The 17,822-nt window shown below is 54.6% G+C and overlaps 6 protein-coding genes across 6 annotated transcripts in view; 3 read left to right on the forward strand and 3 right to left on the reverse strand.

The window, feature by feature from the left end:
• Positions 1 to 373: 373 nt before the first annotated feature.
• Positions 374 to 1,516, forward strand: MONBRDRAFT_7644 (uncharacterized protein; the record flags this gene model as incomplete). Its single annotated transcript, XM_001745125.1, has 1 exon — positions 374 to 1,516. The coding sequence occupies one exon, from the start codon at positions 374 to 376 to the stop codon at positions 1,514 to 1,516; it is 1,143 nt and encodes a 380-aa protein (XP_001745177.1).
• Positions 1,517 to 1,855: 339 nt separating this feature from the next.
• On the reverse strand, positions 1,856 to 4,530 carry MONBRDRAFT_18821 (uncharacterized protein). Its single transcript, XM_001745286.1, has 8 exons — positions 4,433 to 4,530; positions 4,076 to 4,216; positions 3,807 to 3,930; positions 3,315 to 3,653; positions 3,145 to 3,196; positions 2,737 to 3,035; positions 2,470 to 2,585; positions 1,856 to 2,357 (listed from the first exon to the last, which is right to left on the reverse strand). The coding sequence occupies exons 2-8, from the start codon at positions 4,162 to 4,164 to the stop codon at positions 2,174 to 2,176; spliced, it is 1,203 nt and encodes a 400-aa protein (XP_001745338.1). The 5' UTR covers positions 4,165 to 4,216; positions 4,433 to 4,530; the 3' UTR covers positions 1,856 to 2,173.
• A 1,183-nt stretch (positions 4,531 to 5,713) lies between these two features.
• Positions 5,714 to 6,019, reverse strand: MONBRDRAFT_16892 (uncharacterized protein; the record flags this gene model as incomplete). Its single annotated transcript, XM_001745287.1, has 2 exons — positions 5,714 to 5,857; positions 5,975 to 6,019. Coding segments are annotated over 2 exons (189 nt in total), but the record flags the coding sequence as incomplete, so codon positions are not given.
• A 3,587-nt stretch (positions 6,020 to 9,606) lies between these two features.
• MONBRDRAFT_16940 (uncharacterized protein) lies at positions 9,607 to 10,297 on the forward strand (the record flags this gene model as incomplete). The annotated part of the gene is made up of 3 exons (XM_001745126.1): positions 9,607 to 9,708; positions 9,833 to 9,923; positions 10,044 to 10,297. Coding segments are annotated over 3 exons (447 nt in total), but the record flags the coding sequence as incomplete, so codon positions are not given.
• A 3,277-nt stretch (positions 10,298 to 13,574) lies between these two features.
• On the forward strand, positions 13,575 to 15,854 carry MONBRDRAFT_24839 (uncharacterized protein; the record flags this gene model as incomplete). The annotated part of the gene is made up of 6 exons (XM_001745127.1): positions 13,575 to 13,786; positions 13,875 to 14,373; positions 14,559 to 14,691; positions 14,781 to 14,985; positions 15,296 to 15,456; positions 15,568 to 15,854. 6 exons carry the CDS (start codon positions 13,575 to 13,577, stop codon positions 15,852 to 15,854), a joined length of 1,497 nt encoding a protein of 498 aa, XP_001745179.1.
• A 244-nt stretch (positions 15,855 to 16,098) lies between these two features.
• MONBRDRAFT_24840 (uncharacterized protein) overlaps positions 16,099 to 17,822 on the reverse strand; it is a gene marked incomplete at both ends in the record, with an annotated part of 2,824 nt that continues 1,100 nt past the window's right edge. Inside the window, 7 exons of the mRNA XM_001745288.1 lie at positions 16,099 to 16,347; positions 16,431 to 16,548; positions 16,639 to 16,720; positions 16,843 to 16,974; positions 17,081 to 17,167; positions 17,257 to 17,579; positions 17,665 to 17,716. Of these exons, the coding sequence (XP_001745340.1) occupies positions 16,099 to 16,347; positions 16,431 to 16,548; positions 16,639 to 16,720; positions 16,843 to 16,974; positions 17,081 to 17,167; positions 17,257 to 17,579; positions 17,665 to 17,716 (1,043 nt within the window). The remainder of the gene's footprint in view (positions 16,348 to 16,430; positions 16,549 to 16,638; positions 16,721 to 16,842; positions 16,975 to 17,080; positions 17,168 to 17,256; positions 17,580 to 17,664; positions 17,717 to 17,822) is intronic.

A 17,822-nucleotide genomic window follows, 5' to 3' on the forward strand; every position in this document is an offset into this window, starting at 1 on the left:
CGCCGCCACCACGAGATGATGCGCGCGCGCCCACCGCTTTGCAGCAAATGGATCACCTCGCTGTCTCTCGCTGTTTCTTCTGTTGCACGATGCCGGATTATATCATAACTGTGACATTGGTCACACTTGGTCCGGTACACACACTGTGACTTGGTCACAGTTTTATTTGTACCAACGCATTGTTACTTTTCTTTGATGCGTTTTGTTCGGTTTTTTCATTCATTTTGTCAGCATTTCTGCTCTCTCTCTCTCTCTCTCTCTCTCTCTCTCTCTTCTCTCTCTCTCTCTCTCTGTCTACTTCTCTCTTTCTCAAACCGACCAAACCAATTCATTTCTCTCTCTCTCTCTCTCTCTCTCTCTCTCTTTCAGTGCGATGGACGGGCCTCGGCGAAGGAGCAGCTCGCCAGCGCGAGGCAGTCGCTTAGCATATCAAAGTAGATGCAGTCCAGACTCGGAGCGTGCTGGGCCGAGCTCGCGACGAGCCAGTTATACATGGCGGGCACGTCGATCCGGCTCGCGGAGCCCGATTCGCCGTCCTGATGACCGGACACCCCGTCCGCGTCGATTTCGCTCGCCGAGCCCGACTCGCCGCCCTGATGACCGGGAATCCCGTCCGCGTCGATTCCGCTCGCGCAGCCCACCACGCCGCCCTGATGACCGTGATACCCACCCTCGCCGACCAGGCTCTCGCAGCCCAACTCGCCGCCGTGACGATCCGCCTCGACCAGGCTCTCGCAGCCCAACTCGCCGTCGTGATAACCCTAACCCGCCTCGACCAGGCTCTCGCAGCCCACCTCGCCGCCGCAATGACCAGGATGCTCGTCCCCGCCAGCCAGGCTCGCGCAAACCAGCTTCTGCAAAAGCTTTTGGCAAACCCCCGAGCAAAAAGAAAAAGCCGCTAACTCAGCCAGGCGGCTCTGAACGTGGAAAAAAAATGACTGCCACCTTGCCAGCCAAGTCAGCAGTAGCGGCTGCCCCCAATGAGCTGGCCTCTAAAAGCATCCAGGCCCTTAGCTGGGACCTGGACCAAGAAAGAATCGGGTCTCCTATCAGCCGAGCAAATGGAAAACCCTGCGAGCGCTGCGAGCGACAACCTCGATGTTTTGGGCTTTTCGACCCTTGCGGCCACACATATTGCCTCCCCTGTGCTACTGACATCAATGAGTTGTTGGAGAGTGATTTTTGTGGCTGCCCCATCCGCCGCACCTTGTACCTGGACAGGCTGACCGCTAAAAAACCGAATAACTTGCGCCGAGCCCTTAACCTCACGCGCGCTCCTCATTTGGACATGCACCTTGAGCTCGCCGTCGCTCGGCCACATTCGACGAATAGCCGTGAAGGACGTGGGGCTGCCAAGTCAAAGCTTGAGGAAGGTGGCCAATCGCCCCAGATTCCTGGCACACCGCAGGCCATGCACAACTCGCTAGCGCCCCAAACACAAGTTTGGACTGCGCCCCCCCGCGACCCTCGTCGGCAGCAAGCAAGCGGTCCAATCGCCCCTCCGCCCGTACAATAATAGACCATTGTCCCGGGCACTAGCCCCTTTTTCATCAGCCCCATGTTCTTGGTAGTTTCGTCGTGAAGAGATGAATGCTAGGTGTTTGTATGCTTCATGTCCGAGAATGTGTTTCTCGGATGAATATTGAGGCAATGGCGAAGCACGTGCATGTACGTCGCTGTGGTCTCACGTGTCTGCCCTGCATCATGAAAAGCTCAATCCATGCTGCTCGCTGAGCGAGCAAGTCAAGCGAATTGGATCCGACTCGCTAATCCGCTTTGAGACGCATCTTGCTGCTCTTCTCGATCATCCCTTGTCTGAGCTGACAAAAGCCTCAAGCACCAGTGGGGAGAGAATGGGGTATACTCATTAATTCTTTTTGTGAACAATCAAGGCTGAGAAACCCACAAACTGAAGGTCGAAAAGGAGAATACGACTGGTTTTTCTTTTCTTGGTGAAGAAAACAAGAGCGGAAAACAGAAGAGACACCCAGGTCTGGAGGTGCATCGAGGCAATGATGATCGGGTCAACATGAAAAACAGAAGACACTCAAGCATTGAAAATCAGGCCGAAGAAAAAAAAAAAAGGAGAGAAGAATAGTAACCAAATAAAAACACAAATTCCACGATACTCTGTAGCCCAAACCGCGCCTTAAAGGATGCTGACGGGCCGTGCCTACTCGCTTGGCACAACTGCATGGGCAGCTTTCTCCTGATCGCGAGCCGCGAGTTCACAGGGCACCATGGTAGAACGGACCCACTCGGCCATATTGACGGGTTGGGAGGCACGCATGTCTTCGAGCCATGGGTGCTGAATGAGCTCGGCCAGAGGCATGCGCTCCGAAGGCTCCCGTTTCAAGCTAAAAGAAAAAATTGGTAAAAGATCAATGGAAAAGGTAAGCGGCGGCAAAAGGTCAAAGAACATTGAAGCAACGCAAGACTGGAGGAAATCATGTGTGGTTCAAAACGGACCAGGCATCGATGAAATTGATAAACGAGTCGGAAAAGCCGGCATCATCAGGGAGGCGAGGTGGCTCGCTCTCGACAATGTTAGCGAGCAGCTCAAAGATGGCCATGGATTGTGTTGCCTATGCCGGAGACGGAGTGAGCATGGGTGTGCACCAGAATAGCGAGGTGAGGGTAGGCCCAGTAGCACAGTATAAGTTACACGCCATGCTCCATACGGGAGCCCAAGCAAGCCCAGCGACAGTGCAGCAGCAAAAGAGGGTCGTCACCTACGTCCGGAGCATGGGCTTCCAGGGGTTTATCTGGCGGAGGGTGCATCGGGGCAAGACCCTTCTTCAAATTCTCGGCAGGGATTGGAAACACGCCAGTTGCCATTTCAAGGAGCGAGAGGCCAAGCGACCAGAGGTCGCTCTCGACGGCATAGCGCTGGCCTTGCAGCCGTTCCGGGGACATGTAGGAGCGTGTGCCCACAAAGGTGTTGGCGAGCGAATTATGAAGTTCACCGCTCACGCCAAAGTCACAAAGCTTGCAGTCACCGTCGGAGCTGACCAAAACGTTTGATGGTTTGATGTCTGCCAGTGAGGGCCGATGCCGGGTGAATGAATGCAATCAGTAGTGCCAATGTGTAGCTGACCGCCAGAACAGGATGAACATTATCAACATCAGTAGGCTTAGGCTTACCGCGATGCATGATAGAGAGCTTGTCTCGCAAATAAACAAGACCATCCAGGATCTATTGTCAAGTCCAAATGCGCGAGGCCAAAGGGAATGATGAGTAGACTGATTTTCCAGACACATGGATGATTAGGCGGCATGGTGCCTGATCACAATCCTCTGCGGCAATGACGTACGCAATAGGTAATCTCTGCCAATACGTTCTCGGGAATGCGGCCTATCCGCCGCACGACTGCATCGAGGGAACCGCCGTCCATGTATTCCATCAGGATGTTGATTTCACCATCGTGCCAAAAGGAGCCGTAAAAGCCGATGATGTGCGGTGAAGAACATTTGTGAAGAATGCGCAGCTCGCGCAAAATTTGGTTGCGCACTTCAGGCCTAATCTCAAGATGAATGCTTTTGCGCGCCATGATGATATTGGACTTGACATGTAAAACTTTGCAGACGCTGCCGCCGTTGCCTCGACCGAGAACGACAAGCTCGCGAAGGTCCGTGGGTTGGACATCCTCAGTCTTGACGATCAAGGCGAATCCGGAATAGAAGCGAGGGGGCAAGGAAAGAAGAAGAAAAAGTGAGCAGTGAGAGATGATGGGGCTACCCGTAAGAAGGCGAGGGCTTGCGACGGTCAGGAATGAGCGAATAGCTTGCATGGTGTCTTAACATACTGAGAGAAAGGCCGCCTTTCGGAACAGAAAGTCTTCGACGCGTTGGAGCTGTTTGGCGTCGAGAGGTCGCTGAGTCAGCTCCTCTTGTTGCTTGGAGACAACCGTCAATGGTGATGGACTAATGCTGTCGAGCCGACACACAGCCGTTGCGTGGCCATCACGCAGGAAGACACAAGAAGTTGAGGCCAGCAGCTGGTTGGCATTGCGAAGCAGGAGGGGGAAGGCGAGGGGATAGGAGGCCTATTGAGTGCTGAGGGCAGATAATGTACCTTCGGCCAGAATCGGGGGAAGTGGGCGTCTGTGGGATAAGGTCAATGGAAAGCGTGGGACGCGGCTTGCGCCGCCGACCCGTCGACATGGTGGAGAAAAGAAAAGGTAAGCTGCCTCCCAGCGTGTGCAGCTCAACACCCCTGGCACGAAAAAATCGGGCGAATGAAGCACAGTGAAGCGTGAGCATCGGTTTGGTGACAAGAAGAAGAGGGAGAATATGTGAGAACAAGAGACGGCAAGAAATGAGGCCAGCTGAGGTCGGTGTGATAGCACAGGGCAAAGCGCGACCGCATTGAGCCCTGACAAAGCCAAAGGAAGACGAAGAAGACACATGGGCTAAACAGCTTGTTGCCTACCCGGGTTCAGGTCTGGTCGAGGTGAGATGCACTCTTGAGCAGGTGCACAAGCGCTCTCGTCTGCCTTGCGGCTGCTCGAGCGCGCGCCGAAGCGGAAGTTGCAGTCTGCCGTCGGCGGTGGGGTGAGGGCGTGGTGTGCCAAGCAGGCAGTCAACCAGGTGCGACCGTGATGGGCACCAGCACGGTGCAAGTGACCCGGTCCAACAAACCCCAGAGCCCTGCACCAATGTCTCTTGCGAGTTGTATTTCTCAAAGCAATGCAATACCCAACACCGAAGCCCTCGAGCTTGATCAAAATGCATTCAGCAACCCCTGCCCAAAACTCGATCAGCGAGCACCAGAATTCGGGAGCAGCAGAGCCAGTTGCCGGTCATCACAAAATGAAATAAAATAAATAAAACCGGAGAGAGAGAGAGAGAGAGAGAGAGAGAGAGAGAGAGAGAGAGAGTACTCTCAAGTGCTTTAAAGGATAAAGAGGAGAATTCTTTTGTCCAATGGCAAGGCAAAGCAATCTCTCTCTCTCTCTCTCTTCTTTTGTTCTCCTCCTCATTAGTCGGCTCGATTGCTACTAAATGTTATGGAGCGGGTCTTCCAACCAAACTGCAACGTGTCGCATGGCGCCGTTCAACCCTTTGCACTTTGAATCACTGGCTTCACGACCCAAAACAGTCAACAACAGCCGCTTGACCCTGACCCTTAAGCAAGTTATAACATTGCTATTATGATTGTGAGCAGTCAGCCAAAGGGCTGTGGCTGCCACTCCACGCCCGGCTCGCCAACCTTGGTCATTCGATTGGAGAACTTGCTACTTCACCCTTCCCTCTCTCTATGGCCAACTGTGGAAATGTGAATCAGCTCAAAGTGATAAATGACGTTTAAACAATAAGCCAAAGAGAAAAGTCGATTGAATGAATCTTTTGTTCTCGGGTGATGGCTCTTCTCTGGCGCTGAGATCGGCTCAGCGCCAAAGCGGAGCTGGTGGTACGGACAGCACCACTGCCGCAATCAAAAGTGCGATGAAACAACGAATAAACAAACACCAGGGATGGATGAAACCTTCACCAGGCCCATTCCTTGCTTGCTCGGCAAGCAGACATCAACGCTTCCGACCGCAAACACCACCCAAACACACACAGCAAAAACAAAGGTGGCAGGCGGTTCAAAAGTCCAAAAAAAATTAAACGAAGCACTCTCTTCCTTCATGCCTCAGCCGCGGCTGCCTGCAGGATCATCAACGGTCACCGCATGAGGCAGAGAGAAAAAAGGTTGCATGCCCTCAGCTCAACGTAGAAAATGTGCCCAGACCAGGACAGAACCACCACAAACCTTGAAGGCCTCGCCCTCACGACGCAGCTCCTTCACGACGGCCGCCAGCGCCTCGGGATTGATGCCAGCCTCCATCAAGCTCACGCAAATGGCCAGCGTCTGCTCAAGCGACAAGCAGAGGTTTCAAATCAAAGAACCAAAGAATAATCGCACAGCCACCCTCGTTTGTCCCAGACGGGCTTCTGAATAGAACTTCTCCTGCTTATCTTGACCTACCTCACGATCCAAGCCCGTGTTGAGAATCCGAGACACCTCAAAAAGGCCTGAGAGTGCCGGCAGACGAAGCAAACCGTGAGCGCAGCATGCCGGCACCGGAACCAAGGAGCGACAAGATGCCTAAACACGCACACTCGTGCGGGCGTTGCACTTACTATCCATGGCCTCCTTGGCCTCGGCTTCACGCTGCATGCGGTCCATGGTAATGTGTGCTGGCGTCCAGTACAGCGCGCGCAGCTCACACGCACCCGACTCCTCTGCGCTGACGATCCTGCACCAACCCTTGCCTCCAAGGACGTGACCGCGCCCTGAGCAGCAAGTCGTCAAACGAGAAAAATCACAAAGAACTCCCACCACACACACTCACACACACACACAAAGAAACTGAAATTTTCAACGTAACGGTCACTAACGTGCAAGTCTGACTGTCTGACAATTTTTGACGAACCACGGACACGGTGGCTGCAAGAGGTTGTGCGGCGCGGTGATCGACGACAGCGGGTGGCTTGAGGCACGGACCTGAACGTATAGGCGCACGTCGGCTGTGGAGGTGTGGCGTAGCAAGGATGGCTTGCCCACGAGTGATGGGGACGGTGGCAGCCGGGCTGGGTCGGTCAATACGAGCGTCAGCACGAGCCCTGCCCTTGCAGCAACAGCGCACACTGGCCCAGGTCCCCATGCTGGAGCGCTGGCGGGTCTCGCGCGAGACCCACTTTGCAGACAGTCGAGACCTGAACCGCTGGATGCGCCTCTACTATCGCGACAACGCAGCCGCTCACGATGATCCCCATCTTGCGGCCCAGCGCACCGACCAGCTGGTGGGCGCACTCAGCGCCATGCTGCAGCTGCGCCTCTTCAGCGGACCCAACGCCCTCTCGAGCGCTGTCTTTTGGAGCCGTGTGCTGGCACCCGTAGCAGCCGAAGACTGTATCCTGCTCTATCAAGACCTAGTGGAGGTCTGCAACTCCGCTCCGGACATTGAGGCCCCTGAAGAGCAGGCGGATACCTTCTTGCGCGCCCTGTTTTGGAAGAACGACCCTCAGCTCGATCGCTTCCTAGCCAACTACCGCGATGCCTGTCTCGCCGATGCCGAGGGATTTGCGGGCGCCAACCCTGACGATCCCATCTGGCAACTTCGCCTTGACACCCTTCGCTCGATTTTTCCCGAAGATTCGACGACGCGTGAGACACTGCGCACCCCGCTCGCCGCCTGGGAGGTGCCTGCGCTCGACGTGGCGAGCTTTCGAGCCGCGGTGCTGGACCATGCCCCTCAACCCTATGCCTTTACCCCGTTCCATCACTTTCGCCTGTGGGACCTGCAACAGCTGGCCCGTGGGGACCCACAAGAGTTCTCCGCAGCCCTCTGGCCAGCTGCCACGTCCGTGTCTGGCGCCGTTCTGGATGCCCTCTGGGCCGGCTGGTACGCAGCGCAGGATGAGGACGCACTGCACCGCATCGTTGACGTGGCTGGCACCGGCTTGCGCCACCTCCACGACAAGCTCGGTGCGTCTTTCCCTTGAGCCCATCCGCTGTTGTGACCTCTGGTTGAACCCTCGAAGGCTTGCCCCTCCCCCCCGCTCCTTGCCAGGGCTGGTCGCTTTCACGTCAACAGCAGCATCAGAACTATTCGGCTCATAGCGAGGCAACAATGCTTCTTTGTGCGTGTGTCATTAGGCAACGATAAGCGGGCCGTTCAGCGATTTGTGCGGGCCTTGGTCTTGAGTGCCGAACCCTCGCGCACGGTGCACAAACTTTTTGGGGAGGATCGTGAGGGTGCGTGCATGGCCGACTTGGGCTACGCTGTTGTTTGAGCCATCACGCACCACAAACGTGTGCCATGCTGCCATTGACCTCTCCTTTTGACATGCATGGGCTGCTCTTTTCTTTTTCTTCAGGACGGACCATCATGTCGGCTGGCACTTCGGCTTGCCTCTCGCTGCTTCATAACAGGTATGGCTTGCTCCCATTTGGAGCATGATGGAGCGCGGCGTGGCGACAACCTTGATGATCACTTGAAAGCGGCAGCTTTTTTTTTTTTTTTTTTCAGTTGGCATTTTCATTGTTCCTTGTGCGCCATGCCTGACGCCCAATTACTGTGCATGCACCTGGGTCGCGAATAGCTTTGAGGACGAGGTTTTGCGAGACATTCTGTCAGCACGGGCGGACCAAACGGACGCGTCTGCTCCCTATCGGGACACCATCCGCATGCTTGAGGCCGTGCGTGCGGCCCAGGACATTGCCGAAGCCCTGGCCCAACAGCAAGATGTAGAGCGCAGCTCATTGTGATTGTTGTGAACACTGGCAACCCCGGCCACTGCGTGGTCTCGTGCCGTACCCCCATACCATCAACAGCAATTCAAGAACCAGAATCAAGTGCTCGACTTGCCAATAACCGTTCGGCGTATCTCAGCCATAGAGACAAGCTGCTCGTATGTGGGTGTACAAACGACACGCACACATGCCTCTGACGTTGTGTTGAATCGGAAAAACACACGTTGTGGGCTTTGCGCCATAACCCTCACATTCTTCACACTTTGAAACAGTGTATGCGATTGCTTCTTCGATCGTCACTCTTCTCTGTCTCTGTCTCCCTCTGTGTGTTCCTCTCAACCTCTGGTTTTCCCTTTCAAACTCCATCTTCTCAACCACTCCTGCCTGATGACTCTCTTTCTTCGCTTCTCTTTCCCTCTCCCTCTCTCCGACACCCTCTGACATGTGAGAGAGAGTGACGCAGGAGATCAGTGGCTTGCGCTCTCTCTCTCTCTCTCTCTCTCTCTCTCTCTCTCTCTCTCTCTCTCTCTCTCTCTCTCTCTCTTCTTTTTCTCTTTCGCCGTCTCTCTCGGTACGTATCGGTTTGCTTGGCGAGTGTCAGAGGTCCAGACGCCGCCACTTGGCATCCAGATGGTGTTCAAGGTAGCTTTGGGGCAGGATTGGTGCACAGTGAAGGGTTGCGGAAGTGCTGATGAAACTTACACCCAGAGAACTTCATGGTTGAGCACATCGGCTCGCTCACAATCCACAGCGAGCCGCGTCACACCACCTCTCTGCTTTCTTTGGCGCTTGACCGTCTGATATTTGTTGTACGGGACCTGAATGCTCGACTCAAGTGCCCCCTCGACTACTGTTGGGTTGCTCGGCCCATCTTAGCTTTGTTTGTTTTTTCATGCTGGTGCTGATGCTGGAATGTTTGAGTCCTTGTTTGCAAGCTCCCATCATCGCAGAGGAATTGTGCTCTGACCTCCATGGCTTACTCACCTTGGCCATGGTGATACCCGCCCCGCTTTAGGATAAGTCAGTGGCAAACCATCCAAACATGGCTGCGTACATTCATCAAGCCAAGGAGGCGATTGACCCCTACTACAGTCAGCTCAAAACCTACCTCCACAACCAAACCAACCCTGACCCCTTTGTCAAGGCCGTCCAATATGCCTCCACCAGGAGCCACCTGGCCCCCGAGCACATTGTCGTGGGTGCGTCCACCCTCCCCCAAACATTCTTGGCATTACGCTCGCCTACCTCCCTTTCCCACCTTTTTTTTTTTACCTGTTGCTCTGTCCACGTGCCGGCTTGGCCGGTGGTCCAGCCTACACCTTCCTGACCAGGCTTGCCCGCGCTTGGCTTGATCGACCCTAGGCGCAATTGTCTTTGCCCTATTCATGCTCCTCGTGGACAGTGCCTTTGCCATCCTCTCCCTTCTCCTTGGCTTCATCTACCCGGCCTACAAGTCTTTCAAGGTCTGGCCCTCCGCATCTGTCTTTCGATCAAGAGCTCGAGACGAAGGGCGAAATGAACTCGGCTGCACGCGCCGTCTGAACTCACGGTTGCTGGGCACGCTCGCGATTTTTCTTTTAAAACTAGGCAATTGAGAGCCAGGAAAAGTCGGATGATACCCAGTGGCTCATTTACTGGACCGTCTTTGCCTTCTTCTGTGTTCTGGAGATCTTCACTGGTTTGTAGCCTACATCCCCACGCCGCTGATTATTCGCGGGCTGGCCCGAGGGCTGGACGGTAGCCAACGTTGATTTTTCTCCAAAAGCTGACGTTTTTGTGGCTCAATCCAACCCCTTAGACTTTATCCTTTTCTGGTTCCCCTTTTACTACGTCTTCAAGCTCGGCTTCCTGGCCTGGTGCATGTATCCCGACCGCCGCATGAATGGCTCCATCATTGTCTACAACAGCGTGATCAAGAAATTTCTGCTCCAGCACGAGTCGGTACGCCCATCGCTCCAAGAACCCGCATGTTTTCTTGCGCTCAAGCGGGTCGATGCAGTCATTCCTGTCCGACACCGACGCCTCACATGTGGCTACCCGGTTTGCAGGTGATTGACAATGGTCTCAACCAGGCCAGCGCCCATGCCGGCCGTGCCGCCGCCTACATGCAAGACGGTACGTCTGTAGCTTCCTGCCCTCACCACACCCCAGCCCAGCCCACACCCCTTGCTGACCGCCCTCAAATTCCGTTTGATCCCACCTGTAGAGCTCCACAAGGAGTAAAGAAGCCACCCTTGATGAAGTGAGGCAGACAGAAGGACGAGTAGCCGACTCGCTCTAAACTTTCCAGTTCTGAGCAATGTTTTGTTCTTGAGTGTCCTGGCAGACTCTTGTTCGAGCTCGGTGTTTCCGCGGGCCTGCCCTTTCCCTTCTGTATTTTCTTTTTGTTTTGCAAGCAACCAGAACGCACAATCCCATTCAGGCCAATTGTAACCAGCTTCGTTGTGAGCAAGCATCAGATGCGCATACACACACACAAGTCCAGCAACATGCTCGAGCTTGCGCCTCTCCTCTTACCCCTACGGCCACTTCTTCCCTCCCTGCTGAGGCTTGTTAGCTGGGCGAGAAAACCAGGCCAGAGTGAAAATGGATAAAAAATCGGTCAAAATTCGTGGATATGTTTTAGCGTCAAATCCGTCAGACGTGCCGGAGCCTGACAATATGACAGAGAGCGAGCGTTATCAAAGTCACCGATCGAACTTGCGCTTGCGCTGGCTTGCAGGCTGATTTACATCTGCACCATAATGATTCTCCTGCATTTCAGTGCTTGTAGTCGGCCTCAATAGTGTCTCGGGTGTTTTTTGGCTTCTAATCACAGGAAGATAGAGTAACAGCATATCATATCTCAACCAGTTGCCCATTTCGTCTTTGAAGTGTATTTTGACCTTACACAGGACTGGCACAGACATAGGCACAGCATAGGCGTAGACATGCACAGAGGTGCGTGAGGATGGAAGCACAGGAAGCTCGCCATATGATCTGTCGGGGATATGGAGCGTCAGTCAGTTTGAGACTAACATGTAAAAAAAATAACCTCGTCCAAGCAAGCGAAGTCAGTGAAGTCCGTGACATTATGTTTGCTTGTATGGTTGTGCATGCGATCGCTTCGAGTCCGCCCGGCAACAAGAAAGACGCCTGCGTGTGTGGCGCCGCGTCACCCACTGGCATTTTTCATGTCTTGCCTGTGTACCGTCTTGCTTGTCTCACACAGACCCTGCACAACACCCATTTCCCTTTCCTGCAAACCTGTTCAATGTCAAAACGTCCCTGCAGATTTGGTGCCAAGTGTCGCCAATTGCCACTTTGATCATGGCACTGCTGCTGCTGCCGCGGCGCCTCTAATGTGCCGATACTGGCCCAATTGCACCAAAGGCGCTGCGTGCAAATTTCCTCACCCAGCCACCTCTGCGCCAGCGACCTGTCGCTATGGCGTCAAATGCACCGATGTGGCCTGCGTTCATCCTCATCCTGCAGAGCGTCCCAAAGTCTGCCCAGACTTGGGCAAATGCTTGGATCATGCTTGCCCAGGGCTGCATCCCCATCGCACCGTCTGTTCTCTGGGCTGGGAATGTGAGGCGTTTGGTTGTCGGGCCCGACATCCGGCATGCCGGCGCCGCAAGTGCCCGGAAGGCGCCCTCTGCCGTCTTGGTCGGTGCCCTTGCCTTCATCCGGAAGATTGCAGCAGGGGTGATAATTGTAGAATTGCAACTTGTTGGAGGCGTCACCCGCCGACACGCATTCTAGCTTGTGAGGCTGGCTCAAGATGTCAGTTCACGGACTGTCGCTATTTACATCCACCTGGACGAAGTGCGATCTGTCGACGAGGTACTTCATGTTGGTTGACTCGCAGTCATTGTCACTTTCGTCACAGGACTGGTGCACCACAACAAGAGGCTCCCGTGGTAGCGCTCGCGACGTTAAAACGGCGCTTGACAGCTGAGCACGAGCGCCAAAAGGCCGAGGGTGCCTTTAAAACCGCATTACTGCAGCGTCGGGCCCGCCTTCAGGATGGCAGCAATGTGGATGCGGCATACACGGCAGACTTGATTGTGGCACTGCCCAAGGAGGATGCTCGCGAATGTATTGTGTGTCTGGATGATGATGTATCTGCCTCCGAGGGCATCGCTTGTGACAGCCAACACTTTTTGTGCCACACCTGCTTTGACCACCATGTGCGGGCCATTGCCCAGCACGACGAGGCCCTGACACGGGGCGCCGACGTCAAATGTCCTGAAGTGGGCTGCGAGCACCTGTTTTCAGAGCGTGATGTGGCTCGAACCGTATCTGACGAAACTATGAGCCAGCTCTCCGAACTTCGCCGCCGCCTCGTGGAGCACCAGGTGATACAGCACCTCAAGGAACAGCGCGCGGAAGAAGAAGCGCGCCTGAGTCGCCTCTCAGCACAAGAGCGTGAGGTGGAAAACGCCTGCAAGCACTTGGTTGAGCAGATTTTGACCCTTGCTTGCCCACGCTGCGCCACGGCCTTTCTTGACTTTGATGGTTGTTTTGCTCTGACCTGCCATGCCTGCGCCTGCGGCTTTTGTGGATGGTGCCTCAAGGACTGTGGCTCGAATGCCCATGCTTGTGCGGCCTCGTGCGGCTCCATCAATGGTGGTCGCGGATATTTCGGAAGCTTTGATCAGTTTGAAAAGCATCACAACAAGCGACGACGTGAAAAGGTCAATGCCTACTTGACCAGCATTCAGGACTCCACCTTGCGTGAGGCTATTGTGGCTGCATGTCGTCCGACATTTGCCCAGTACAATTGGGTCATCACCCCGAGCCACCTGCTCCAATAAGAACGTGCGTGCTCGAAAGTGCACCATTTTATGTGAATGTTTTTTCTTCTTCTCGTGACGCGGCGGTGTGCACTTTTTGCTCCTCCCCCGCTTGGCCTTGATTGTTTTGCGCGTACTCTTGTTTTATATCGTGAAGCCATCGTGAATTGAGAGTCATGCATGAGCAACCGAGTGTGGGACGGTGCTGACTGTAGCTGGAGGCATCAGCTTTGAGCGACAGCTGATCTTCGATGAACGCACTTCATTGAGATACTTGACACTGTAGTTTGTAGCACTCATGAGGCGCTCTTGCTGCCAGTGCCGGGCTCATATAAGCTGAGCGCTGGCCGCGAACAGCACATGACTGACATGTGAATCCACAACCCCCTCCCTTGAACAAATCGTCTTTTCACATTCACATTCAAAACAAATGTTTTGCTTTGTTTGTGTTTTGTGTTGTTGTTTTGGATGTCAGGGAGTTTTTCATCTCCCTCCGGTTTCATTTTTCAGTGAGAGTTGAGGAACGCCGATCGGGCAGTCAACGACAAATCATGTCGGGGATGCGCATGCTGGCAACGTGTCTGTTGCTGTGGGGGCTGGTCAGCACGGTTTGCAGAGCAAAGGCGGTGCAGGATGGTCCCGTTAGCATCAATCTTGGGACCCGCGTGAACACGCTGCCGGACGCCTGGCTGGGCGTTGGCGAGGAGATGTGGCACTTTATCGAGGCAGCAGCGGCTGACGATCTGCAAAACCCCCGTTTGGTGTGAGTTTCATCGATGCATTGTTGATTGTATAAGGCTCTTGCAACGCCCACGTGCCTGGCTCTCACTGAGACACTGCACGGCCTCTAGAGGAGCCATTGCCGCTCTCGCTCGGCATCGTCCCTTCTTCTTGCGCGTTGGCGGGATCACGGCCGACTGGGTGACCTACGATGTCTCAGATGCTTGCGAGCAGCAGCAGCATCATGGCTTGAGCTTGGCAAGCATGGGTCGGCTTCGCGATTTTTCTCTCGACCCTGCATCACTGAGCGGCTCGTGGCCCGATGCCCCGGAGAATCTCACCCAGTGCATGTACCGTCAGCTCCTCAACTTTTCCGTGGCGGCCAACGTCGAGCTGATGTTTGATCTCAACGAGCTCACGGGCCGCGACTGTCACGTGGACAATACCACGCACTGCGAGGGTGACTGGAACACCACCAACCTCGAGACCTTTCTTCGCTACCTCAAGGACGAGGACCTGATCTTGCCAAACTTTCACGGCTTTGAGCTGGGCAATGAGCTAACCCGCTCCGATCACATTAACATGACCGTCAACATTGCCGACAATCGGCGGCTGCGCCAGCTCATCGAGGTTGATTCAGCTCTTTGGGCAAGAGGGGACGAGGCTTTGTCGTTTGATCTTGAAGCCCAAACATGCGATCAGGGCGCGCAGCGATCCGTCACCTCGCCGCCCGACCTGCAAATGATATTCCTATAATCATAAGATGTGATGTTTCTGGTCTCCCCTGCTGCTGCTGCTGCTGCTGTCGTGCGTAGACGGTGTGGACGGACAATGCCACACGTCCCAAGACGTTTGGCCCTTCCACTGACATTTGCGATGATACATCGGCACAGTTTATGGACGCCCTGACCGGCACGGTCAGTGGCTTTACCTTTCATTCGTACCCAAGTATGTCGACCCTTGCATCTGCTACCTTTTTCTTGCCTCCCTATCCCTCTTTCCTACGAGAAGATGCTCTCACGTCGGACGGGGCTTAGATTTGGATGACAGCACGGCACCTGCCACACTGCTGAACCCGGCTTGGTTACGCACGGGCATCATGCTCAATGATTCTCATGCCAACAGCGGAGAATGCATCGTTCAGTGGAATGCCGGGCCTCGACAAGAGGGTCTGCAAGTCTATCTCACGGAAACCAATTCAGCCTACACCAACTCAGAGGTTCTTACGACGTTTGTGAATGGGTAGGGCTTATGTATCTTGTGTCTGTCACAGCGCCTACAGACGTGCTCCCTCCCCGCCCCCGCCTCAAAGACGTGTCTGGTCCTCGGCTCATCGTGTCTCGCGGCGGGCTACGCGGCCAGCTTCTGGTATATGGCATCCCTGGGCCAGTATAGTCAAGCTGGTGTCTCTTCTCACGCTCGATGGTCATTTTTCAAGTCAGATCTTGCTTGGTTGATGCGTCCTCTTCCCTCCGAGCAAGCGACTGCCAGCCCGGGTAGCCGGGTGCTCACGGTTCTGGTGGTCTTCTGTCATCTCTGCTGTTGTTGTTAGCCATTGGGGGCATACGGCCTTCTTTGCCCTGGTCACGATTGACGGCGGCGGGCGTACGGACTACTTCATTGCCCTCCTGTTTCAAGAGCTGGTTGGCCACGGTGTGCTCAATACGACGACCAGCAGCGATGGCGTGCTGGCCTACGCTTATTGTGCACGAGGTGCGGGGGGCTCATCAAACTTTCATGCAGAGGCGCTCAGATCCCAGCACTTGGGCCCTTATCTTCCCAGGTTCTGATACTGTTGCTGATACCGTTTATATCGTGTTATAGGGTCTGCGGACGTTGTACTGTCCCTTCTCAATCCAGGCAACTACAGTGCCAATTTTACGCTTGAGGGCTATGCTGGCGACTTTGACCTGTACTTATTTGAGAGTAGCACCAGCGACGTACTGAGCAATCAGACCAAGATCAACGGGCAACTCATGTCGATGGACGAGATGGGCAACCCAACCATGCCCCAGCCCGTATCGACACACAGTCTGGTGTTACCCCCGAGCACGTATGCTTTTGCGGTGACCCGGCAGTGGCAGAGCAGCGAATGCCAGGCGTCAGGATGACAGCGTCATCCTCAGCAGCCGCATTAGGGCGTCTTGGTTCCAAGGAAGTCGATATAAAAATTCATAAATTCAGGTGCATGCAATAATAGTAGAAAGAGTAACATGAAGCACGGGCCCATTGGCTGAGCATGATTCAACACGGAGTGAGCAACAACCTTTTTTTTTTTTGGTCTTTCTAACAACTAGAAGACTTTGCAGAAGCAAACGGCCATGGAGCGCCAAAGCGCCGACATCCAAATTAAAATTATACAAGTGCCGACGACAGGAGACCGGAATCCGGCTCGTTTAGTAAAGCCTGCACAAGGTTTGGGCCAGCCACGAGAAGCGCAGGGCTGGCAGTCTCCATGATCGCGTCTGGTGCCTCTACCGGTGGGTCAGACGAAGTGGTTTCAGTGACTTCGTCCGGGTCAGGGCCGATGTGTTCTGCATGCTGCTCAAGCCAAAGCTTGAGCATGCGCTCACCCAGCCGCGAGGGACCGTCTTCCAGTGACACCTAAGTCACAGGTAACTGAGCAAGTTGGTGGCACGTACACGTTCCAGCAAGGTGCACGTGGTGTTCAGGTGACACGAGCGTACCGTGAAATCAACGCTCCTTGTTTTGCCAGACGTGCCCACCAGTTGTAGTTCGACATTACCCCCGGCCTCCACCAGTGGGTAGTAGTCGAATTGCGGAGCATCAAAACAGTCATAACGCCTGTCGGCACAGCACATGCATCGGCCACGCATTTAGGTCCTGCCTGCGGCGGTCCTCAGCTTTGGTCACACACTGTAGAACTAGACGCACCGTTGAAACTGGACAATGCCGTCAACGCTTACTCTTGCCTCGAGCGAATGAGTACTCAACAACGTCCAGCATACGACTTGTCCTAACCAGAGCAGTCAGGTACCAAACAGATGGCAATTATTTAGGCTTGATCTCTCAGAGGCACAAAGACAGCCCTCAGAAAGAGCACGGCTTATTTCAGACTGGAATTGTATGGTAACCAACCTCGCTCACAGGCACCGACGGAATGTGTATATGTGGTCGTTTTGGATACTTCTGCCGAGTGGTCACCTTCAAAGCTGGCAGAGAGAAATTCTTCCTCGGGAACGGCACCCGCAAAAGACACAAACTCAGAGACTGCAGGAGAGCAAGTAGGAAAGCAATCGCGGTCAAGGATTGTGACAAAAAAAAAAAAAAAAGATGCAACATTGGGGCTGTTCGGAGTGAGTAGCTAGTGACAAACCGTCGGCTTGACCACCGTATTCCTTGGGAATCCAGTGCTCATCAATGGCGTCAACCAAAGCAGCGCGCACTTGCACGGGATCCGTGCCTATGGACAAGTTGAGGGCCAGTCAGCCAGGTTCTGTGCTGGAGGGAGGGTACGGCGGTGTTGTGCCGCAGGAAGCCGGCAAGACGTACCACAGACGGAGATCTTCTTGATGGTGTCCTCCGCCAGAAACGGTTTGAGCATGCCAAACAGCATGGGGAAGATTCGGGGTGCATTGATGACGATGGCTTTGTGTAGACATTCGGGAAAGACCTGCTCAAACTTGCTGACGTTGTCGGTGAACAGGTTGACAAAGTTGCGGGTGACGTGTCGCATGGACACCCCCTGCAAGTCAAAGACCATGGTCGTCTGCGAGATGAGCTCTTTCCGGCGGCGCGTCAGCTGCTCTGAAATGGAAAGTCCAAGGCGTGCCGAGAAGATCTCGTGGTTCACAATCTGATGCATTGTTCCCACGCTGTGATCGCGGCGAGTTCCATAGGTTGACAGTCAGCAGCGATTTGTTCGGGCAACGGGGCGAGCAAGCTGTTTGGCAGACACACCGGAAGAGACCCACGGGGTCAACTCGACCGACCGCCTGCCAGTAGATGGGGTCTGCAGGGCCGAGGTGGCAGGTGGGTGAGTATGTTATGTAGCGGACTGCTGCCGTTCGGGCGGGGGGGGGGGGGGGGCCCGGGGGGGGGGAAAAGGAAAAAAAAAC

Source organism: Monosiga brevicollis, genomic scaffold (genome assembly GCF_000002865.3).
Source record: "Monosiga brevicollis MX1 MONBRscaffold_8 genomic scaffold, whole genome shotgun sequence".
Taxonomy (NCBI): Eukaryota; class Choanoflagellata; order Craspedida; family Salpingoecidae; genus Monosiga; species Monosiga brevicollis.